At 41.1% G+C, this 25780-nt stretch overlaps 1 protein-coding gene across 10 annotated transcripts in view; it reads left to right on the plus strand.

Annotated features, from left to right (window-relative positions):
- The window catches only part of heph (polypyrimidine tract-binding protein 1 heph), a 517180-nt gene that overhangs the window by 230488 nt on the left and 260912 nt on the right, over window positions 1-25780 (plus strand). Inside the window, exon 1 of one of the 10 annotated variants that reach the window (XM_076365039.1) lies at window positions 5513-8971. The exons of 8 other annotated variants lie outside the window; for them this stretch is intronic. In XM_076365039.1, coding sequence (XP_076221154.1) covers window positions 8969-8971 — 3 coding nt within the window. In that variant the 5' untranslated portion in view covers window positions 5513-8968. Of the gene's footprint in view, window positions 1-5512; window positions 8972-19078; window positions 19239-25780 lie in introns of those variants that run through there. One more of the 10 variants, XM_076365036.1, reaches the window with a different exon arrangement.

The raw sequence follows: 25780 nt of genomic DNA on the forward strand, positions 1-25780 counted from the left end.
AAACCTTAACACACATCTCTCCCACCAGATACCAAACGAAACTATCAATAAAACCGCACAAACTGAAAATTTCCAACTCAAACTTCAGCCAATAAACCTGTTCAATTTCACAGTCACTTTTCCCCAAGGTTTCCAGTTCGCCAACGACCGCGTTGAACAAATTCACCTTCCGCACGTTTCGATCCCCCGATTTCATAGATCCTATTTAGCCGCGGCAGTTCGCCGCCCGCTGCCAACTCGAAGTTAATCCTTAACGTATGTCGCGATTTCGCGATCTGCATACTGCTTACCCCGGAGTAATTTCTCCGGGACTTAAGGTCGATTCTCAGGAGCGACGCCGGCGGGCCGGGGGTGATGCTACGGCCCCCGTACGAAATGGTTTGCCCAACGTATTAAGTCGTCGGCACGCCGGGATTAACGATCCCTGCCAACGTCTCGCGATTTCGTTTGCGCGACGCGCTGGTGTTCGTGCTAATTCAACTGTGCGCCTTATTGGGTTCTTATTAACCCTTTGCACCCTGAACTTCTTTTGCATTTTTTCCTCGACAACTCTGTCATTGCGATATTCGATTTGAATGCACTTTGAAAACTAGATAGTTTCACAAAAATATAATCCAGTACAAATGTTAACAGTTTTACAGATATCAAACTATTTACTACCGTTTCAACCCTTTGCTCTCTGAATTTCTTTTGCATTTTTTCCACGATAACTCTGTATTATCACAATATTTTATTTGAAATGCATTTTAAAAAATAGATAGTTTATAGAGGGCAGTGTAAACGATTGTTCTTACTAATAATACTGAAAATAACATAATAATGTAATCTATTTTAAAATATCTTGATAAAGAAGCACACCTGTGAATAAAACTGATGTCGAGTCATGACACAGGAGTGCAAAGGGTTTACGATCGACACATTTTTTTAGTGCCAGTATCAACTAGTCGATACAAATGTTTATATTTTCAAACTTATTTTTCAAAGTTAATAAGATAACAGATGTTTCTCTGAGAAATGATTAAAGAAATTGATTTATCGATACGCAAACTGAATTGTAAATCAATTAACCCCTTGCTGTATGATTAATTTCTTAAATATTATCGATACAACTTCTGTGTCGTTAATAATTTGTTAGGAAAAGGAAAAATGTTGATACTTATTTTTGCCTTTGCTTCTATAGACAGTAGAAGGTTAAACGACGTTAAAACAAGGAAAATTGAAATTAGAAAGAACATACGGCAAGGGATTGATTTTCAGTCAGTTATGAACTTCGAATAATTAAAGGTAATTTTGGGAGTTTGATATTTCGTGATTCGTTATTGTAATATTCATTAGTTACTGATATTGTGTTCATTGTAATCGTTATAATTGTAATCATCGTAGTTAATGAAATTCGTATCGAGTATTGATTCGTTGTACTTATAATAACATTTGTAATTGATATTGGAACGAACAAAATTTGTTGTTACAGTCACTACATTTACAAGTTATTGGAATATTTTCGAAAATAGGAGGAATATAAAATAACCATAGATTTTTTTCGCTAGAATTAAATTCGATTTCAACGCTGGCAGGTTCTCTCTGAAATTTTTCATAAAATTGACGAGTGGACGTTCACGACTGACTGCGCAGCATTGATTAATGTGTCTTGTAGACGCCGAGTACACGTTCTATCGCATTCTACTCACGCAATTTTTCTTTCCCCGAACCCGCCATTCATTACTCTTTGAAACTCGCTCTTTTGTTTCATTGTCCTCGCTATATTTAGCATCGTCTATTAATTTCTGTTCCAGGTAAGATTTCTGGCCTCTTTGACTCCGTTTCCTTTGGCACGCGAGCAACTTGGTAAGTTAATTAAATTCCCCTTAGGGGCGTTGCTTTTACTCCGGTCCCATAATTAAAAAAAACAAACGAAATCTGGCCGTCTCTCGATGCAGATATACAACGGAGAGAAACGTTCACGCTCGCGCGACTTCTATATATATCAGATTTCATTCTTGTGACATTCCTTACAACGTGGAGCACGGAAAAATCAATAGAATTTACAGGTAAAAATATGAAAAATTATAAAATTCACTTGTAGACGAAGTTCGTCGTACTTGATACGGTGGATAGGCGATAGCTTGATGGAAGTCTTGAATTTTTCCTGTGATCGTTGAGACACAATTGAAAAAAGTGACATCCAAGTCGAGGGGTGGTGCACTTCTCTTCATGGTCTTCTATTTCGTTGTAATTAGAGACCAGTATGATCTCGAGGAGCCGCGTCGCGCTTGTAATTATTTCATTTCCCACTTCTTCATTTTATTACAGTAATTAACGAACGCGCTTCACAGATCGAGAACTACTACCGAATATGTCGTTCAGACGTTACGCTAAAGTGCATCGGACCTCGGTTCCGTCTCTGCTGCCCGAAATTCCATTTGAAACTCGGTTTCCAGGGAATGTATTTCTTTTCTATTGGTTGGACAAGGTTGTTCAATTTTGGAAAGGGTAATAATGCTTACAAAAATGATACTGTGTTATTAAATTTGATTTAAAGTTAATCTTCTCAGCTCAGGTCTGAGTTAGAGCTAATATAACCTAGTCAGTAAACCAAAAAATGAGTGTAATAGTAATTATTGCAATATTAGCAATCAGAGTGATTTATTTCCAACTTTTCACAAAAATTACAACACGTTTCTTCAGATTCGAAGAGTCGCTTAGTCTTGTATCTGTCCAAATACACGGATTTAATAGAAAATCTTTCGCAAAAAGCCTTCATAACTTGAAACACTTGCAAAATCAAAATTCTGCGGTGCTCTAGTTTAACCCATCAGGTAGTTTTAATATTAACACAAACCATACCGGCACTTTTCCTACAGTAACTAGTCAAATAACCAGCTACAAAATAGAAATAAACAAATTAGATGATCAATTTCTCTCAGTAGAAACAGAAACGAAAGAAAGCATGAAAATTGAAGAAACCAATTAATCGAACAATATAGGAACTGATATAACATTTAATATACAAAAGAAAGTGTTAACCCTTTGCACTCAACAATATTTTTCGTTATAAATGCTTATTATTTTCTGTTGAAATATTGATAATACCGTTAGTAAGTAACATAAAGGAAAATCTTACATAAATTAAGGGTTGGAACTAATTTATTTCTAACGTTCCTCTATTGATACCTGTCTATTGATACCTAATACAAAATAATTTCGGTGTATCGAATCATATGGCGAATGGGAGTCGTCTTTCGAGTGAAAAGGGTTAAAGTCACCGTCGAATCGTTCTCCTTCAATCAGCACCGAAGTGCGTGAAGACGTTACAACACCCTTCTTCTCGCATTATGAGAAGGAGATCTAGTCCAACGAAAAATTTACACCGTGAACCTCGTTACTCATTCATCCAATCATCTCGTCTTCCTGTAATCAGGTTACCACTTTCGAGGGAGCCAGTTGCTCGAGCGTCCTCGACTCTGGCCGAGGGTGAATCGGTTCATTGTGCAATCGATCCTGATCAACGGCGACCGTTTCTGAACAATCAGTCCTGAAGAACCCATCGAAGGTCCTCCTGGCGCGCGAGTTTTCCGTCGCTTTTTGCTCCCCGACCCGAGAACGACGTTGATCACGCTCGAATCTTTGTTTCGTCTCTCTCCATTCTGCTCGTTCCAATGCCCATACGTCGTTTCCTCGATTGCTCGATTAGAAATTTGTAGAGTCTCCTGCCGGAGGAACTTCCCGTGGATTCTCATGAAATTTCCAGCCTCGATCGAAGTTTAACACCGAGCTCGTAGAGCTCTCTTTGAAGAAAGTATTTTAATCCCGTCGTTTCTTCGCTGGTTAATGCTTAATTAATGTTTATCTTGTATTTATAGCGTTCTAGCGGTGTTTAGGAATCGCTTGTGGAGACTGTTGAATCGTTAATTGACTTGGAGGAACTTGTTGAAGTTCTGGATATAGAACGTAGTGCTCTTTGACAATGGCTATGTCTATTTCAATTGTTACGAACTGTCGGGACTCTTTGTACCTAATTAATGCAGGAAAACACGGCGAACAAATGCATTTACATCTAAGGTAATGTAACTCAGAGGTGCCCTAGATCTAGCTGTGAGCTAAAGTTACGATCATGATACTCCCAGGACACCTAACAGGTGTCACCTGCTAGAAAACACTAGTCTACGACTTTTTCAAGGCTGGGGCATTCTATAAGGGGTTCGTAGTTGAACTGCAGAATTCTTAGTGAAATATGCATTGTTCAGCCTTTCATCTTCCCCTCTCATAAATTATGACATCTCTTTATCGAGATTGCACCAAACATAGTCTAAACTTACAAGGGAACATATAACATTTAAGTAATACTAACAATGTTATAAATGTAATATTTAAATAATGCTAATAGTATTAATAAAATATCATCTAAGTGAAACAAGGATCAAGAACATGCTACTTGTCAAGATATTATTTAAACAAATGTTTTAGAAAAGATTACAGTATTAAATTTATCATGAGAAAATACTAATTTCGTTAATGTACACAATTACTGTATCTCTGATAGTTTCCGAGATATCATCGAAACAGCAGCCCCAACTTTGAGGGCTGGTTTCACCCTTTAACGCGGACGATTGATGTAAAGAATACGAGTCAAATATTTTCATGAAAACTCCATTATACTAATATCTCATAAAAATCAATGATTTACACTTCGCAATGTTCCCGTGTTAGCCAACAATACTCTGTTCATAGTCTAGACCCAGCCAGCCTACGGTCCTCGATCCCCAATCATCTCAACCAAAACAATTAAATCCACCCATAAACAATCCCATCGCAGTACTCCGAATTGACACTGCCAAATAACATCACTTCCAAAAGAACCTCGCCAGCCCCTATGCCAGACCTAGATCTCGCACATGCCTCAGTGCTAACTGCATCCCCAACAAATCCATACCCAAGCAACAAGCCTACCCCCATCCCCCAGCTCGCCAGCCCACCACGTCCAACCACTCGCCACAATTCACCGATCCAGCAGCCGCACAGCCCGCAACCCCCACAAAAATCCCACCGGCGTCGTCACTGAGCACCGCACAGTCCCGCGACCCCCAAAAAACCAAGTGCCCAAAAGCGAGAGTCCCCAAGACGTCTAGCAAGAGGTTCCATCGGAACAGGGTTAGTAAAGACACGAGTTCCCCCGTCGCGGGGGTGCTTCGTGGGCGTCCGCGAGGGAGAGACGGCTCTCCCGCCCGAGGAAGACAGAGACACAACACGCACGCCATCGCATCGCGGAGCCTCGGCATTAGGCAGTCCGCGCTAGGCCATTCAGCGCGCAGACTCGACGGGGCTCGTGCAGATTCGCGAGCGGTCGGCGGTGTCTCGCACGGGATTGGCGACGCTGGCTCGCTGGGGGGGCAGGGGGTTAGCGTTTGAAAGGCTTGTATACGCCGCGACACGACCCGGCTGCGGCGACGGTGGCGGTGGAGGCCTACGCGGGCGCCGCGCGAGAGAGACGCTCCTCAGTTGTGTCAAGCTGGGCGATCGAGTAGGACGCTCTTTAATCGTTCCCACCTCCGACCGTCACACACACACCACACACAACACACACACTACACGACACACACACCTACACAGTCACATATATACATACCCTCTCTCTCTCTCTCTCTCTCTCTTTCTCTATCTTTCTCTCTCTCTCTCTCTCTCTCCCCTGGCACAGCCTCCATCCCCGTGTCCTCTTGGTCCCGTCGTCGGCTGCCGACCCGCCAGTACCACTCGACGGTGTACCGGTGCCACACGTGCACACACACAGACAGACAGACACACACGCGGCCTCGCTCTCTCCCTCTACGGCGTGGCCGCTTGTTCTTCCAACCCTCCTCCGTGAGATCGTCTCTTCCGCGCGCGTTCCATCCGACGTACACCGGTGCTTATCGGCCGCCCGTTGGCGGGACGCGCGAGCGACACCCACGCACGCCAGCCTCTCGACCGAATCCTTCTTCGACAGCCTGCGAATGAGAAGGGACACGCCGTGGAACGAGGTGGCCAGCCCAGGGACCCACGGACACCGATGAACAGCGTACGCTCGCCGGGACATCCGAAGAGCTGAAAAAAGGTGTCCTTGCCCGCCCCGGTAAACTGGATCCACGGTGTTCCGGTGTGTCCAGGTCACAGCCAGCTGACTCCAACGATCACGTTGCCCGACCTGCCGTCTACCGACCGTGTGTGTGTGTCTCTGTGTGTGTCCCCCGAGTGAGAGAGCCGACGAGGAGATCGTTCGATCGGACGCCGTGGGGGAGAGAGAGAGGAGAGCCGAGGACCTGGTGCCACCGTGAAGTTCGCTCGGTTGGACGGGTTCAAGGTCGATCGTTCGGCGAGTCAGCGTCGGGAAGCTGCCAGGAAGCGGGAGGATCTGGCTGGCAGCCGGCGGCCGGCAGCGGGGCAGAGGGAGGAGCGAAGACGCGAGGCCGATCCCACGTGGAGATTTCTATATTTTTGTCGCGCTGGCCGCGTCCCTCTAGCGAGATTCGGTCGTTCGGGCGGCGAGCGGCCCCGACGAATCCTCTAACTTCTCAGCTGAACAGAGACTGAACCCGGGACATCGTGTACGGTCCTAAGGTCTTTTAATCCGTTAGGTGAATCACCGTCGCCGAGGCGACCGCGTAGAGATAACCGAGTTCGCGTAAGTAACTACCCTTTTTAGGATTATTAAGGTCTTGGTTATAAGGTATTTAAGGCAGAAATTTAAAAAAAAAAAAAAGAACAAGGGAACGCCGCGCACTGAATCATGCGCGGCTAATCTCCGAAGCTAACAAGAGAATCGCGTCAAGACAATCAAGCACAGTAGCAAGGGTTCGGGCATAATCGAGAAAACGAAGGGAGAACGTGTGTGAGAGAGAGAGAGAAAGAAAGAGAGAGGGTTTTCTTCGAGGGTTTTTTCGAACTTCTTCTTCGACCCCGGAACCGATTCACCGTAACGGCGAAAGGGGTTGTCGAGTTTCTTCGCGTCTTCATGTGATCTGCAGCCTCTGTACCGAATCTACGTGTGTTACCACGATCTATACCTATAGATATATATACACTCATACTTCTAAATATATATATATATTTACATACGAGCATATATTATATATATATATTTACACTTCCATATATATATATACATACGTTTATATGTATACACCCCTCGCACATATCCGATCAAACCGGACCGGTCTGATCTCTTCGGCCTCTAAGGGGGCGAATCCTCTCGTCAATCTTCGTGACAATCATTTTCGTCTAGCTCTCGGTAGCCTGTATTCGGACAACCGCTGTTCCCTTTCCCGGTCTGTCAGGAGCAGGGAATAGTGGCCGATTAGAAGAAGAAAAACAAGTAAAATATCGCGTACTACCTACGACGTTTCAATTAAACGCGCGAGCGAGCGAAGACTCGGGTATCGGGTGTCCGCGTCACGTCTTCGACCACTCTTCGACCCCCAGGAAAACAGCACAGACCCCGAGACACGCAGCCCCGTATCTTTCACCTTTCCCGCAGCGCACATACACAGATACACACGCGCACACAGGTTAACCACACTCTAATACACGCACACGCACAACCGCCCCACTCCGGGCGCTCGCGCGCGCGCGGGGGGCTCGCGGGTCGCCGTACACTCTTCTCTTCTGTCCGCTCACGTACCGACAATCATCACTTTGTACACGGCGCGCGCAACGCTCCCGTTTAGGATTTATAAACTGTCCGCCAGCCGGCCTCTCTCTTCGCGTGACTGGGTGAATGAGGTGAACGCGTGGATGTATGCGTGCGGCTCGCGGTGAACCTGATAAGTTAAGTTTCGCGAGCGGCAGGGCTCTAGTTAATCCGTAGCGTTAGGCGAGTTAAGTAAATTAGAGGGTCCCACGGGCGGCTAAGGAGCTGGACACTTGTGTCGAGGCTTCTTTGGAAGCTAGATAGATAGAGGGTTGGGAGATAGCGGAGGTAACTAAGAAACTCTGGCAGCATTCTTCGATTGCTAAGGAGGCAAGAGGCTAGCTAGTCTCGGCAGCTAAAAAGCTAGCAGTTGACTGTCGAGGTTTCTTCGATTATTGGCGAAGCGAGAGGGTTGGAGGTAATTAAGGATTCCTTAGCCAGTGTACCTCGACAACAGCAAGAGACTAGCTGATAGTCTCGGTAGCTAAATAGTCGACTGTCGAGGTTTCTTCGGAAGCGTGAAGATTCGAGGTAACTAATAAGGATTCTCTGCCGAGGCTGATAGTGTCGGTAGCTAAGAAGCTAGCTAGTGTTCCTCGACAGCAACAGGAGGCTAGAGGATTGAAGGATCGTGTCGAAGCTGTTGTTCGAACGACTGAGCATTGATCTTCGAGAAAGCAAGCAAGGGTAGATTGATCGGCCAAGCGTCCGATCTCCTCGGCGAAAGGGGTGCCCGGCAAGCCAGCCAAACTGTGGTGGCCGTCGTGCGGGTTGATCCGACCGAGCAAGACGGAATCGCGGTACCAGGGAGCGTCGGAGCGTGGCTGGAGCGCGCAGGAACGCGCCAGGTTCTTCTGGAGCCTGCAGTCGCTGGCCGCGGGCGCTGGAACACGCGGCGGCCTACTCGTCCAACCGAGCAAGTCGTGGCTCGCGGACGTGATCGGCCCCGACGAGGCGCGCTCCTCCATCACCACGTATTTTCACTCGTACCCGTTCGTACCGGGTGGTGCGGTGTCCCTGCCTCCGCCCCTGCTGAACAGTATTAACAACGCGGCGGCAGCAGCGATCACCCCCGGCCTGGTTGGACACCTATTCGCCGGTCAGCAGGCCTGCAGTTTAGCCTGTAGCTGCACCTGTACCAACATCGCCAACTGCAACCCGCACCACCATCAGCATCACCACCATCACCACCAACAGCAGCAACAACAGCAGCAGCACCACCATCACCAGCAGCAGCAGCAGCAGCATCATCATCGGCCCCTCGGCGCTGCGGTCCTCCTGCAACCGGTCGAACACGTCAAAGACACCATGGTGAGTCTTTCGTTGTCAACTCATGGATTTCATCATGTTTCTTTACGCATCATTGGGGAGATACGTTGTTTAGAGGAACTGGCCTGAGTAGTTTAAGAAGCTACGTTTCAAAATCTTGGCGGACTCGTTTGTCAGGGAGTTGAAATTATTTTTCGTTGATAAGGAAAGAAGTATGATTTCTTTCGTGGACACTTCGGATATTTAGTTAATGATGTTCTTTCTGTGTTTTGCGGGGCTTAGAGGAGTTGTGGGTCGGTCGCTTAAAAGGCTATGCTTCAAAGTTATTATTTATCACTACTCTGTGTTTGAGCCAGTTTCTTGGTTGTTTCTCTGGACAGAAGCTGTTCTAGAATCTTTTCTAGACCGCTTCTCGTTAGATTTATATCGTATCCATTAATTAATGTCCAGAAGAGAGTCTATCATTCTAGACACTAAAACAATCCCCTAACTTTCTTCCAGCGAGACTTTCAATTACAATTTTCCCCGTCCAATAAATTATGCACTAATCCCTTTTGTCAACAAGTTGGCCAACTTCTTATCTGACCTCAGAATTGCCGTGCTACGGGCGAGCGTAGCGTAGAATTTCGCACGCAAGAATCGGTATCGATGCAGCACACTAGGCTGAACTTTCCGCGCGAACCCGTCGCCATCCGGACGATATTTCATAGGTCGACGGTTCTCGTTAATATCGGTTTCTGCTGCACCGTCGCATAAATTAGTTGCTCGACCACTGTTCCTCCGGATGACCATTTATTCACTGCCCCTAAGTACCGAGCTTTTACGATCTAATTGTCTCGTGTCCGACCAGCCTCGTTCTAGGGGGTTGAATTTCATATTCCAGTCGATGATTGCTTATCATCTAATTGCTTTGTGTCAATAATATACTTCCAGTATAGCTCCAGTAAGTTCCAGAAATTCATGGTAAAAGTTTTCATCATCACACTAAAACTACCAGGCAGGTCAAAATGACCCATTCCTGATTTCTTCCCTTTACAATGATCAAAAAGCACACCTGCACTGTGCAGAATATGTAACATTTCACATCTACCATCTTCAAGCTTCCACCATGTTTCAAAAATCAATGACATGTGTCAAATTTTCAAATAAAACGCTTCACATCATAAAGATACACGAAATCCTCCGTATCATCATTCATCGACATCTCCATGGTATCGAAAGGGTTAGCTACAAGTGTAAAAGTTTAGAACCTACACGTGTCCGACACGTTATCACAATGTCGCAATCGTCAAAATCAGTTTACCAAAGACAATCATCATCTCCAGTCTCACTTCGACCAGCCTCTTTCAACAGAAGAACCCACCCGAAACATTCCCCATAATTCCCGAAGCAACCCAGTCTCATAACAAGAATCATCAGGGAGCAGTCGTCGAATGAGGAACAGATTTACCAGCGACGAGCCGCGATGAATCACCGGCAACGTTTGCCGTGTAAACAGCGGGGAGTTTCCCAGCGGAACCCGAACCAGACCTTGGGTGTGAACGTTCCCGTTGTCTGTGTGCTCGGAGCCTCTCTTTTTCGTAGCACGCTCCGCTGTCAGCGTGTTTGCCAAGGTTTGCGGCCGAGCTAAGACGCTTTAAATCCTGCCGCGTCTGCCTTGGCATCCGCTTTAATCCCCGACGATCGACAGGTGTCGGGGGTAGAAGGGGGATCCGTGGCTCGAGGTGCCGGAGAACGTCCGACGATCGAGAATCCTGAACAAACTCGGGGTTTCCGCTCGATCGCGCGATCCCCTCAGACCTTCGGGAGCTGCGAACATCATTTTCCGGCGTTCCGTGCTCCCCGGAACCGGGAATTGCGTTAGGCAGAGTTGTCTTGATACGGGAGGGCTGCTGGTGATTCCCGATCGCGTTACGGGAAAGTGATACGGTGTGATTTTCTTCGTTGGAGTCTGGTTTTCGGGTTTCCGATGGATTTGATGGATTCCATGGCTTCGGTAACTTTTTCTTGGGCGGTTTTCTTTTGTCATTTGGGGGGATTGATGTGCTTGGGATTGAGCGATTTTGGGGGGTTGGGTGTTCAGGGGGGAATATCGGTTTCGAGGGTTTTATAATGTTCGTGTGTTTTTGAAATTTGGAACTTTGTATTTTTGTGTTTCTGTGTTTCTGTATGTTTTATATTTTTTACGATTCTATAGTTCTATATTTCTATGTTTCTTTATTTTTACATTTTTATATTTCTCCATTCCTATATTTCTACATCTCTATATCTTTTATATTTTCCATACTTCTACAATTCTATATTACTATATTTCTATATTTTTACATTTTTATGTTTATGTATTTGTATATCCCCATATCTTTTATATTTTTTACACTTCTGTATTTCTATATTTTTACACGTTTATATCTATGTATTTCTATATCCCCATACCTTTCATATTTCCTACACTTCTATATTTCTGTATTTTCACATGTTTATATTTCTGTATTTCTATATCCTCATATCTTTTATATTTTCTACGCTTCTGTACTTCTACATTCCTACATCTTTCAATCTCTATATTCATTACACCCCCCACTCTCCTACAATTCTACATTTCCACTTTCCAATTCTCCCCACATTCTCATACCTCCATATTTCTAATATTCTCCACATCTCTATACTTCTATCTTTCCACATTCCTATAAGAATATAAGAAAACACGTCCGAAATATACACAGAAAAATACATATACAAAATTATACCCTCTACACGATCATTTATTTTTTCGTCCATGTATTTAAGTGTCCACACTTCTATTCTCCACATCGCATCTGATCACGACGTTCCAAAAATCCCCTAATAAAATTCCGGAGCGCGACCGCAGCGTGTCCATTAATCCGAGCGATGGAACCGCGTTCACCGAATCGAAATTCCGGAGTAACGGGGAAATCAGCGTGTCCCGTGAATCGCGGCGTCTTTTCACGACAAATAGGAGCCCCTAGTCACGCTCGAGGAGCTGCGGAGAACGGTCGTTGCCTCTTGCAAGGCCGCTTCAATGCACCGCTGCCAGAAAGATTTACGCGCGCCGCGAATTTCACGTGTTTCGGTGGTACCAGCGTCGTTTACATCGCGCTGGATCGCGCGATTAATCCGCATCGGAGGTTTATTTATACACGTTGCAGCGATCCGGCTCGAGGAAAGAATTGCCGCTCCAATTTCTGCTTTTAAGCTCTTCCCTCGAAGCTTCTTTCGTTATTCAGCTCACTGGAACTGCTTTGATTGCAGGAATCTATTGGACAAAGACAATTTTGTGTTGCTTCGAACTTGTGTTTGATTTAGGAGTTAGCTATTAATCTGAGAAAGTTGATAGTTCATTTTAATTTGGGAGATTTGAGTGATTTTTTAAGTTTGGCGAGTAGTGTTTGAAGTATTTGCGATTGTGATTGGATTTTCAACTGGTTTGATTACAGGAATCTGTTGGACAAAGGCAATTTTGTGTTGCTTCGAGCTTGTGTTTGGGTTAGGAGTTATGTATTAATCTGAGAAAGTTGATAATTCATTTTAATTTGGGAGATTTGCGTGATTTTTTATGTTTGCTGGGTATTGTTTACGATTATGATAGGATTTTAAATTGGTTTGACTGCAGAGATGTATTGGAAACCGAAAATTTTGTGTTGCTTGGAATTTGTATTTATTTTAGAAGTCAGGTATTGATCGGAGGGAATTGACAGTTTATTTTAATTTGGGAGATACGAGTGAATTTTGTTTATTGGATATTTTTTGAAGTCTGTGGGATTGCGATAAGATTTTGGGAAATAAAAGGTTGAGATTAATGTTTTATGATAAATTTTTGTTCTACACTGTTCATTTTATTTTATAACATTTATTCAATGCTCTTGCTTTTGTAATTTTATTCGATATTTATTAACTATTACTGATTAAGTATTAAAACTACTTCATTTATACGAGATAAAAGATATTCTATCACCTTTATCTCGTCGGGCACCTCAGATTCCATAATTCAGCGCAGTCTTTCACTTTCAATCAGCATTAAAGATTCACAATCGTGGCGACTTGTTTTGCTCGACGAAATTCTCGTCCGAGCGAACGAGTATTTTTTTTATAAATTGTTTCTAGCACCGTATTAACACGTTCGGCGCTGTTCAGCATTCGACGGCCATTTCTTTTTAAGTGTGCATAGTTTCAAGAGTGATTGCGTTCAATTATTCCGGGGCAACGCGGAGCGGTGGGAGAGCGTTTAAAAATCCTGGCGAACTCGTTTGCTCGGGATTGGAAATTATTTTTCGTCGAAGCGAAGAAAAGCAATACGATTTCTTTCGTGGGAACTTCGTACACTTTGCGGTTAACACGTTGAATGTCATGGGGGTTACCGATGACCCCATTTTTAATTTAATTTAATTTATGTTTACCCCTTGAACTCTGTAGGCTCCAATATTGCACCGGGAATAATATTAGATATTTTAATGAATCTTAAAGAAACTACCCTACAATTATTCAATTTTTCACACATCCAAAATTTGTACTAAGGAGGAAAATAAAAGATCTAAGATATGTTATAGCACTTTTCATTTTTGCTAGGGAGACTATAAAAACTAGTTGCAGTTGCTGGTAGATTACAAAACCATCTGGAATGCTAAGGGTTAATTCAAACTACGATGTAAAAATTTAATCACACGTTAGTTAACACTAGAACTACCGTTCCAGTCAAAATGACTGGTTTTGGTATCTTTGTTTCGTAATTATCGATACCATAGAAGCATTGAATATTCGAAACGATTTCGAAAATGAATAGTTGCACTTGAATACTATAATTAGTGTATGAAGGAACTGTAAATAATCCAATGTTACAATTTTCATATGGATTACATATCAGTCATATCAGTGAATTTTGTGAATGGATTTTCGATCCGGGAACACTATCGGGTTGGTGGCAATTAGGTTTACAGTTTTGAGGACTTACTGCAGTGGATCAGAGTCCTAATTAATCGTCTGCATTAGGGTTCTACGCTATTAGGGTCCGTCGATAGCTGGCTAGGGACATATTAGATCAGGAGAGTTTAGGGAACTTAAAACTGTAAGTTACAGTAGCAGCCATCTGATTTATCGGTATCCGACATTTACTGCTTAACGATCCTCCAAAGTAATTAGACTAACGCTTGAATCACTGCTATCGAAATCATTAACCCTTTGCAGTCGGGTAGTGACTCTCATTTGACAATTGATTCGATACAGCAAAATTATGATGTTTGATATTTAATATTAAACTTTGTATATCAGTTTCCTTCTTCAATGTACGTACGATTTCTAAAGTCAATTTTGGGAAATGTGAATTGTGCTAAAAAAATCATGAGAACATATCGGGAGATATCTAGTATGCAGCAAGATTAATATTTCAAGTTTCTGTAATATAATTTTATAATATATAAAATTTTATAATATATCCAAATTTCTATAATAGAAACAATTTATAAAAAAGCGAAATTAAAAAGACTCAATTTTAACTTCTAATATTTAAAAAACTTTCATTTTACAACTTTACACACAGCAAAAAACAATATATTCTGTACTTAAACTTTCCTCCATATCTCTTACCATTCTCAAGATAATCCACGAGAAAGAACAATTTGCATTTTCTCAAAGGATAATTCTACCCCTTCAAACTAGAATCCAGCGCGAAAAAAGAATTGCAATGCATCATTCTTGACTTACTCGACTTACACGCAAAATTTCATCATTTTTTGAATTTTCGGGTTCGGTAGCTTCTTTTGTCTACAGGGCCTTATGAATTTCAGCCGCCACGATACATTAAGGGTTGTAATTTGCCCGCGTTTTAGAACCGTAATAGTCTGTTTATCGGTTTCGCCGGCCGTAACAAGGTCGCCCTAATTCACCGACGAATATTTCCGTTCCGGTTTTCCAATACTCCTTCACCGTGAAGTTTACGAGCCCTCTAGCCGGCTCGATTCCGTTCCCGAAGTGTCGATCCCATTTTTTTACGAGTCCGCGAAACACGCTCCGACGCGACGGCATTTTTTCCCCGCAGTTTTATCGCCGGGAATTCGATTAGGAGCTTCGAGCACTGATCGGCGAATGTTAATACAATTTTCGAGCGTATTTTCCTTCGCGAAAAATTATCTCCCTTGCGAAAGCTGAAATATTGTTACGAAGCGTTCGATCAACGTGAGTGTGCTCGCTGCGGGAATTTGCGAGCTTGCTGGAGACGGAAAATTCAAATTTTTGCGCTACTGTGTGTCCAGAATTTAAAAATTTTCAAAATTTAATATTGATAGTAATACTATTAATAAGAATAATTTGCAAAATTGTTGGAGACGAAAAATTGAATTTTTTGCGCAATTGAGTCTTCGTAATTCGAAAGTTTTCAAAATTTAATATTCATGATAACAGTGATAATAAGAATAATTTGTAAGCTTGGTTGGAGACGGAAAATGGAATATTTTGCAACTGAATCTCCATAACAATTCTCAAAATTTAATATTAATAATAGTAATAGCATCAATAATAAAAACGTTTTGCTGTTACATTTTTCAAAGTTTTAAAGTTTCAATATTTCAAAAAATAACAATTTTCTTTCTTTCTTCTTCAATCACAAAGAACATTTATCGTATAATACATATTCGTAGAGTTTCATACAATAAAATATATTGTAGATGCACTGAGATATAATTTACAACATTTCCTTTCATTTCTAATTGTTTTCGATTTATATATTAGAGGAAACGAGATTTTGTTTACAAGTTCTGCTGCTTCAGCACTGTTTTTTAAAGGACTCGCGAGGGATTTCCTCCCTAAAACAGCGACGCGAACGTCGCGCGAAATTCCGAGCCGTGGAAGAAGGGATCCGCGCGACAAAGAATTACAAGGGTTTGATTCAATTAAGTAATTGTTGCTCCTCGTCTTTGTATCCTCTCCCCTCCTCAAAGGCCGCTCGTCTCGAGCTAGCAACACCTCGGATAAAGTAATTGATAACATCGTTGCTGCGAGTGTCCTGATTGCTCGTCCGGATTCGATTGAGAATTAATCGAGTGCACCGGAGTACGCTTTAGCCGAGACGTGACGGTAAATCGTAAGAATCGAGGCGAATTTTCCGCGATAATCGAGCCAAAGGGCGCGGATTCAGCTCGAGGATGCCGCCCTTTGCGAGATAAAAGAAATTTAAGACGATTCAGGCTTAGATCGACGAGTGTGTAATTAAATCATGCCGAATCTGAAAAAACCGCCCTTTCGAGGGTAGGAAAACAAAGGATCGTATTGGCACGGAGCAATTATCCCAGAAATGTCTTTATACCATGAAGATATAATTTCTATAATTGACACACTGTGAAATATATATAACACACTTAACATTAGAACTACCAAGGACCAAATCGAATTACTATAGTTCTAAAACATTTCTATATTATAAATAATGCTACTAATACGGTGACAAGATAAACTTCAACAGATAAAGCTGACTTATATATCAAATGCTTAATTAATACAAAAACATAAAACTACGCGATGATCTCTTGCTGTTCCAGTAACTAAATCATTTGTCTGCAACTTAGTTTTCCAAATACGAAAATTTCATCTCACCGATATGTCGACAGTCGCTCGGAAAGGGTTAATAACAAAGTAGATCGACGGTTCAGAAAGGAACCATAGAGCAAGGGGTTAAGCGTGCATCGAGAGGCCCGAGCGATCCGCGAAACGCGGTTGGAAGTATCAGTTCCAGTTGTCCAGGACAGAAGAGCGTCGCGACGATCGCGATTCCAATCCCCGCGAGAGTATCCGACGGGGGTTGAAACAAGGAGAAAAGAATCACGCGACCTAAATTCCCGTTGTAACAGCATTCCCGTCGAAAGGAACTCCGTCCCGTTACTTCCCAGTCCCCGGTTCCTTTTGTCCCGGCAAGAAGAAGCGGAAGAAGGAAAGACAAAAGGGGCGGCGAAAGCGGGGAGGGGGAGAGATGTTGCATGCGCGAATCCTGTTTCCCTTTCCGCCCATCCCCACCCTTTTATTCGCGTCTCGGGCCTACTTTCGATCTCATTTTTGAGGATCGCCTTCCATCTTGCGTCTCGCCTCGAACCTTCAACAGCAATTCCCTCGGCTGGAGGCTGGTTCCGGCGAGACAGAGCGGAGGGTGCGGCGATGCGAGAGCGGAGGGCGAAAGAAAAGGAAGGGGTGTAAATGGGGTGGTATAGTAATGCAGTATTGTGAAGACGTGCCTGGAGGCTCTCCCTGGGCTGAGATGTAGCTACGATATGCAGTTATGCGCACGAGAGGAGGCGGAAGAAAATGGTGGTTCGACAGCGATGGCGACAAACGAGCGTAGAATCTCTCACGGCGACGCACCGCGCGGCCGTCTGTGGGCGAAACCTGGAAATTCGAATATTTAGATGGCGAACATTGGAGGTTATTAACACTAGGTTTACGGAACGCGTCAAATTGACGCATATTGGATTTTAGAAGTATTATTTTGTAAATGTTTACGCCGCTTTTGATTGATGCGACCACACTGACATGTACCCCAATTACTATCAAATCTCCAGTTTCCGCCATCTAAATAAACGAGCATCAATTCTTTTAGGAATAATAGAATGAAGTGTACAATAAATGCCCGTAAACCTAGTGTTAACGCTTTGCACTCGGAAGCGTTTGACTGGAATATTTAACGTTTAACCCTTTGCACTCGACGATATTTTTCATCAAAATATTCATTGCTTTTTAAATATTAACGATATTTTTCGCAACTAACACAATTGATTGTCTTATATAAATTAAGAGGCAGAACTATTTTACTTCGTTTTATGTGTTGATACGGTACACAAGGTTTAATATTGAATTGAAAATTTTATAAGTTTGCTGCGTCGAATCAGGTGGCGACTGTAAGGCGCCCCTCGAGTGCAAAGGGTTAATAATGAGTTGTAGGTGATATTCTTTGGGCTTCTTCTTACAGAGCTTAAATATCAAACTTCATGATTTTGCTGTATCAAATCAATTGGTGAGTGAGTTCCACACGTGGGGTTTCCACAGAGGAACTTACTTATTTAATAGATTACGATGATCTACTTTCTTTTAGTAAGTTGTGACTTGACACTACTACCGAAGGTGTTAAGAGACAGCTCTCAAATTTGTAACTTACAATTATTTTCCAAGTTCAGTCGTATATTCTGAATTGACTTTTCGACGTTTCCAATAACGATTATAAAACTAGTTATAGGAAATATGCAAAATTCAATCGAGGGAAAATGATGAAACCGAGAAAAGAATTTCAAGTTAAAGTTTCAAAAGTCTCTTGACACCTTCGGTAGAAATAGTGTTAACTCTTTACGATCGGCACATTTTTCTATTTTTTCTGATGCTACTTTTCTATAGGTGGTTTATAATAAATATATAGATATTAACCCTTTGCACTCGGAAGGCGACTCTCATTCACTTGATCTACGCGATAAAACTATCCAATCTGATATTTAATGAACTTTGCGTAATGCTTTGATACGTGAAATATAATAAAAAAATAGCTTTGTTCCTCAATGTACTTGCGATTTCTCTTCGAGTTAGTTTCAAGGAATATCGTCTTCGCCTCATCAAAAAACGTTAAACATTTCTAGTGAAAAACTTTCAAGTGCAAAGGGTTAAAAATTCGTTTAAATTAATACTCGTTGAATATAAATTCTGTAAAGAATAATAAATTCCTCTCGATCGTAAAGTAACACTGTACTCAAAAAGGAACATGCCATAACATGACGCCGCTTTCGAAAAGAAACGTTAAATGTCGCCACTGTGGCGGCACCGATCGCAGAGGGTTAATCAAAATTCAATCTTGGTCTCAAAAATCGAGAAGAAAATTCACTTCGCGGTTAACTCGATCGAAGAGAGCTGGCTACGGAGAGAAATCGACGGTGTCGGAGATGGATGGAAGGTCAGGGTCGCCAGAACGCGCGTTATTGGCCGGCGTTTTCTTATGAAACACGTTCGAAGGTAAACAATTAGTCGGAACATCGTTCATGGAAGGGGGACCGTGGAGGGTCAAACGAACGGCACGCATTCTGCCGGCTGTTTGACCTTCTTGGTTCTTAGTCTTCGTTCGACCGTGATGAAGTTGAGCCGCCCCTCGGCTTCTGTCCTCGAATATTTCTCTGTTCGTTCGCTCGGCGTTTTCCCGCGCACGTGAGAGAGACTGTCCGCGTTGTGTGATAATAGCGTTCTGTGTGCTGAAAGATATCGGACTGTCATGATTTTCTACGATCGCGTGGCTGCCGCTGCGATGCCGCTGTATTCCGTTCCTTCTTACAGCCTTAAGGTGAATTTGGGAATATTTTTTTCTTTTCGCGTGACACATGGTTTTCTGTACTGAGTGTCGTGAGTCTCATGTTTGAAATTTGTTAGTGTATTCTGTGGTATTCAATGAGAAGCGAATGTTTTGTAAAGAAAGGTTGCATAGGGGTTTATTAATGCATTGCGTAGTGGGTAATTTTTAGGAAACTGAGTTGTACGGCAGTGTTCAGTGAGATTAATTTATATTAGTTCACGTGCAGAAACTCAGATATGTTGTTATGTAATATATTTTAAATAGATAATCAATTTGAATGTAATTTAATGTTTTTTTAAATGCTGTGGTAATTAGCAAAGTTGTGTAGGTATTTATATAAGAATGTCTATTACAAACAATTCCAAAAATGTACATGCATTTCCAAGGTTTAAATATTGGAAAACAATCAATATATTCCTATATGTTATAAATATTATTCATACACCACCTATAAAAGAACTACAATGACAAATATCTTTTACTTAAATACATCAACAATAATTCTTCATGAATCTCCAAAAAATCACATTTTCAATATATTTTAAATTCCTAAAGCAATTTTTAACAATCCATCGAATATCGACCACTGAGTAAACAAACGTATAAGAACTACCAGTCTTTTTGTCTAAAACTCAAAAAATACAATGTACAACGACCCGCCGAATATCAACTACCGAGTAGACAAATATTAAAAACCTATTAGAATTTTATTCTCTAGAACAACAAACTCACAAAATACAATATACAATAATCCACTAAATAAACAAACATTTAAGAACTACCAGAATCTTATTGTCAAAATAAACTGAAAAAATACAATTTACAACAATCCACCGAATATCAACTACCGAGTAGACAAACATTAAAAACCTACTAGAATTTTATTCTCTTAAACAGCAAACTCGAAAAGTATAATTTACAACAATCCACGGAATATCAAGCACTGATTAAACAAACATAAGAACTACCAAAGTCTTACTGTCTGAAACAAACTCATAAACTACAGTATACAACGATCCACCGAATATCAATTACTGAGTAGACAAACATTAAAAACCTACTTGAATTTTATTCTCTAAATTTACAAACTGAAAAACTACAATTTACAACAGTGCACCGAACATCAACTGACTGAACAAACATCAGAAATATCAAACTCTTATTTCTTAAAACAAACTCATAAACTACAGTGTACAACAATCCACCGAATATCAATTATTGAGTAGACAAACGTTAAAAACCTACTTGAATTTTATTCTCTAAATCGGCAAACCGAAAAACTACAATTTACAACAATGCACCGAGCATCAGCCACTGACTAAACAAATATTTAAGAACTACAAGTATCGGATTTCCCTTCGAAATCCTCCAAAATTAACAGGTGAATGTATGCGTCCTAAATTACCTGAGCCCGTGTCCAGGTAGAAAGTAACCTGTCGTAAACCCAGGTAAAGCGAGGGTGTTCCGCAATCGTTAGGAAAATCGGAAGAAACCTGGAACGAGCTGTGCTGCTGCGGGGCGGGGGGTGAGAATTTGCGGGGCTCGCGGCAGCGACTTGAGGCCATCACCGGCGTTGTTCTCGACCGGAAAGTGTACTCCAACCATCCCCTTATGTACCGTGCAGGCAAAGTAATGTCCCGGGTATCTATCGCGAGCATAGTAAATGCTGAAAGGGACCTGGACCCCGGTGTGTACGTGTACGGTCTCCTTTACTTACCTGGCAGCAGCTAGGGGCGAGGGGTTGATGTTTGCAGCAGGGGTAAGTGGCCCTGGCAGAAGTCGTGAGAAAGAGTCCCGGGGACCAGTGGTTCCCATTCCTGTTGCTGCGTGCTCGCTAGTGGGATTTTAAGAATTGAACTGTAGAAGTTTGTTTGTGGGGTTTCAATGGTTTTTGATGAGATTTCAAGGAACTTTCGTGAATCGTCAAATAGATATTTTGTGTGTTTCAATGAAGGTAAATGGGATTTTTGAAGATTTATTTCAATTTTTGTGATTTTGTTTTTGATTTTTTTGTAGGGGTTGCGAATGATTGAGGTTATTTGTACGTCGAGGATTATATTCTATGGGAAATTAGTGATTATGTAAAATATGTTTCAGTATTTCAGTATTTATATTAAATGTAAATGGGATTTTTAGAGAATATTTATTTCAATTTTTGTAGTTTTATGTTTAATGTTTCCATTGTGTACGTTGCGAGGTTAATAACTGAGGTTATTTGTACATTAAGAATTCCGATGAAAATATTTAAAGTCAAAATCATTTCGCATTCATAATACGTTTCACAATTAAAATCATTCCAGATGAGAAATGCATATTGATAATTAAAATCGCTTGAAATTAAAGACAACTGAACAACCCTTCACTAAAGAAATCGCGGAAGCAACGCGCAACGTTCTCCGAACGATTCGAAACCGATCAATCGCGTTGTTGTCTGGCCCATGGTTTAATATCCCATCAAGGAAATGATTCCGTGACGAATACCGCGGCCCTCTCTTCGCCGGGCACGCTCATTCAGTACTCGTCGATGAGAAATACGGTGATTTAGGGGAATTCGTCAGACGCGTGAGCCTGTCTGGATCTATTATTGGCGTCGGGGCGTAAGTTAGTGGCCGCGCGGGGGCTGCGAAAGGCTGACTGTTCGAGGTTGCCGATTCGGGAGGGGGTAGTTTGCACCGATGGTGTCTGGGGATAACGTAGCGGACGTATTAGGTAATTGTGGGGGCGAGTTCTGAGCCTCGAGGAGGAACGGGTGATTTATATTGCCGGCACGTGACGCCGGCTACGAATTATCGTTAGCCACCTTGCCCCGTTGGATCGTTGCAGCCCTTACGTACGCTTCCTTTCCTTCGATCGTCACTTCACGATTCCTTTCAACGGACTGGAATTATTTTTTTTCTTAACTCTTCCGCCGAAGAATAATTGATGTGCCGGCTTCTTTAGGGGTGGTTTTGTTTATTCGTTCCGCCGTTTATTCTGGAAACTAGTATTGGGATTGAATGTAATATTATTTGGAGTATTTTAATTATTTTGGTATGTAAATGAACTTCGAATTTTAGTTAGTGAATTTTTGATGTGATTTGATGTAGTGATTCTGGGATATTAGGTGTTACTTGGTTTGTTATTGAATTTAGAAGTGTTTGAAACTTTGAGGGGATTTAAGGAAAGTAGTTCTATTTAATATTTGAAATATGGGGTTTTATATTATTGTTTTGTTAATTATTTAATGATATTAGTTAAATTTAATAAAGATTTTCATTATATTAGTCTCCAAATGATTAACTTTGAATTTTAATTTGTGAACTTTTCATATAATTAGATGTTATTTGTGATTTTGAAATATTAGGTGTTAATTAGTTTATTGAATTTAGAAGTGTTTGAAACTTCTTTAAAGGGGTTTAAGGAAAATAATTTTATTTAATATTTGAAACTTCTGGTTTTTATTATTGTTTTATTAATTATTTAACAGTTTTGTTATTGGAAACCAAGTATAGTAGATTTTTTGATTTTCTTAAGCCACAAATAATCTCCAACGTTTTCAGAGCGACAACAAGAGAAGCTTTGGCCTATCTTTCTTCGCACACACTCGCCCCCTGTTACATTCCAACCCCAGTTCACTGACATTCCATGTATCACGACCACCGCGCCAAGACCAACGACATCGAAATAGAACAAAAGCCGGGCAAACTTGAACAGTTTCGTATCCTCGGAAGTGTGCGCGCGAGGACACTATAGAATTCCCAGAAAGAAAGTTCCGTCCCCCAAAAGGGCGGAGAGAGGGTGTACGCAAGACGTAATTCCGAAGAGACAAGTAACTTTCCATTTGTTCGACTTCCAGTTTCCATCCCCTTAAGAATAAAACCAAAAAATAGAGGCACATTACCGAGACTTTCCAGTGTGCAAGAAAAATATATCATCTTGTCGTTTTGTATCCCAGTATGTGTCGCGATTTTCCGGCGAATTACGAAGATTCGAATCTCCCGAGCCCCATATCTCTCTTTACTTGTGTATTTATGTTAGTATCTCTACGACATTATTTGAAAATTTTGAAAACTTCGAGATTTACTGACCTTTCATGCGAGACTTTTGTGAATAAGTAGAGATTTTATAGTTTCTTCCTAGACGCAACAATGGCAAGACAATATTTTTTCTGATAAATGTTTTTACAGTAATCAAATTTTCGTGACGGGAGAATGTTTTTTTGAAACTCAAACGATTAAGCCCTTAGATCACTCATCTACAATTTGTTCTGTACGATTGTTTAATTATTATATTAAAATCACGATAAGGATTTTAAACTGTGGCTGATTTCTTCAAAATTAATGATACGAAAAAGTCATTATGGAACTAGACTACTTAATAATATAATGAATTAGCTCCTGGAAATGAAATCACCATAAATAACACTACAATAAATTAAATTACAATAAATTAATTTACAATAAATTAACTTACAAGAAATTAAACTAAACAGTATATACGATATTTATTTAACGACGGATCACTGTCCAAGGTTAAAGCCTCCTCACCGAAAAATTCTCGTCTGAATGGCCGACATCTTGACGAGGCATTCAGGATCCGTATTTTACGGTACGCTCGTCGAGCTGCTCCCCTTTTCCCACTGTGATCCATTCTTTGACAACCCCTCCGGATATCTTCACCCTTGATTTGTCGTTCCGTTCCGTCACTGCTGGAGGAAAAAATGGAATTAGACGGCTTAAGTGTGAAATACGACGATGCAGCCGGCCAACGGTGATTTATTCGCGCGGCGAGTTGACGCGCGCAGAAAGAGCGTAAGGGTTGGAAATAGAAATTGCCGGAATATTAGCTCTTGCCGGAGATTTATGCCGGCTCGCTCTCGTCCCGGATTTTATCACGCTGATGGCCTATCGCGGGAAGGGATATTGAAAATTATGATTTTCTTTTGGGGATGAATACGTTTCCCCCTTTCCAAGGGATGATTCTGTCCCTTATAGATACTAATTTTCTTTCTTTCTGTCTGTTTGCAGGTAAGATGTCCTCTTAAGCTTCTTCTTAAGATTTCTCTTAGAATGGAACTTCCATTGGTAAGTTATACTCGAAATTTAATCGATTATTTAATGTAGGAGGTGTTTTTTTAATTGCTTCGTTAAGTTTATTGAAAATAATATTTTTAATAGGGATTTAGTTATCGTGATACATTTATTCAATCTGTTTTAATTGTTTATTCTGACATGCAATTTTAATTATTCGACTGTTTAATTTAGGGGGAGTTTTTTTAATTGCTTCGTTAAGTTTATTGAAAATAATATTTTTAGTAGGGATTTAGTTATCGTGATATATTTGTTCAGTCTGTGTTTTAATCGTTAATTCTGAAATACAAGAGTTGTTTTGTTAAGGGTTGCAAAGTTAATCAATGTTTCGTTAATTATTTAATTATTGAGATAGCAGAATTCATAAATTCTGGTTTTATGAGTTAAGAGGATAAATTTCCTGAATTTGTTTTGATTGCTTAAGGGTTGCTAGTGTAATTTCTGTGTAGTTTGAATTATTCTATCAAGCATTCATTAGATCAACGAGGAGTTTAATTAATTCGAATAAAACTTTGCGCTGTAACAGGGGGACACTGATTTTAATTCCGATCGTAGTAAAAAATTCAGTGATTGGTCGCACGTGAAACTTTGAACGTCAAGGGGCAAATAAAAGGTGAAATAAAATTTGTAATAATCCATCGGAGGGACCAGGAGTCGGAGGATCGCAAAAATTGACGACTGGGAATCGAGAATTGGCTGATTCCGGGGGATGTTCAGTGTTCTGGATCACTGTTTCCCTAGATTACTTTTCTTGGGGATTCTTATTGGTTTCCCTTTCGACTTCTACCATTTTTATACATTCTACTACGCTTAGTTAGCAAGAAAGTGATAGTTTGATAATTATTCTTACAATTTTGTCGGTTGAAGATATACAAATCCATTGAAAAATTCTGATCCATTCATGGATTGTGATAAAATGATTCATTCACAAGCAAATTTGATATTCTGACGTAATTTTCCAATTTATGCCGATGAAATTAATTTATACATAGTTTGTATCATGTAATTTATTAATTAAAATGGTTTTAAATATTTAGTAATATCCAGTATGTTCTAAATGAATAAACTTATTGGTTCAGCATACACAGCTGCTAACTTCAGCCTTTATTTATCCCTCGTTGTAAATGATGTCGCTTAATTGGTTCACCAAAATGGCCATCGAATGCATCTGTTTACAGTTACTGCGTCGTTTAATCGACTACGATTAAAATGCAATAGTTAATTCAATTGAGTTACTTTCTGCTGATAGCAGTTTGTTACTGATCTAGTGCAGTTGCAATCGCGGTGTGTTCTGCTCGTTGCAATTAACGGTTGCTGGAAGAAATTTGTAATCGAACCAACAGTTACATGTTAGTCATAATTCAGTAAATTGCAGTCCTTTATACCTTCGCTGCCACTGCAATGACTAAAATTCGAAATTCTGCAGATTCATAATTGTTTAAATTGAACATTTTCCGAGCTTGA

Source organism: Nomia melanderi, chromosome 2 (assembly GCF_051020985.1).
Source record: "Nomia melanderi isolate GNS246 chromosome 2, iyNomMela1, whole genome shotgun sequence".
Taxonomy (NCBI): domain Eukaryota; kingdom Metazoa; phylum Arthropoda; class Insecta; order Hymenoptera; family Halictidae; genus Nomia; species Nomia melanderi.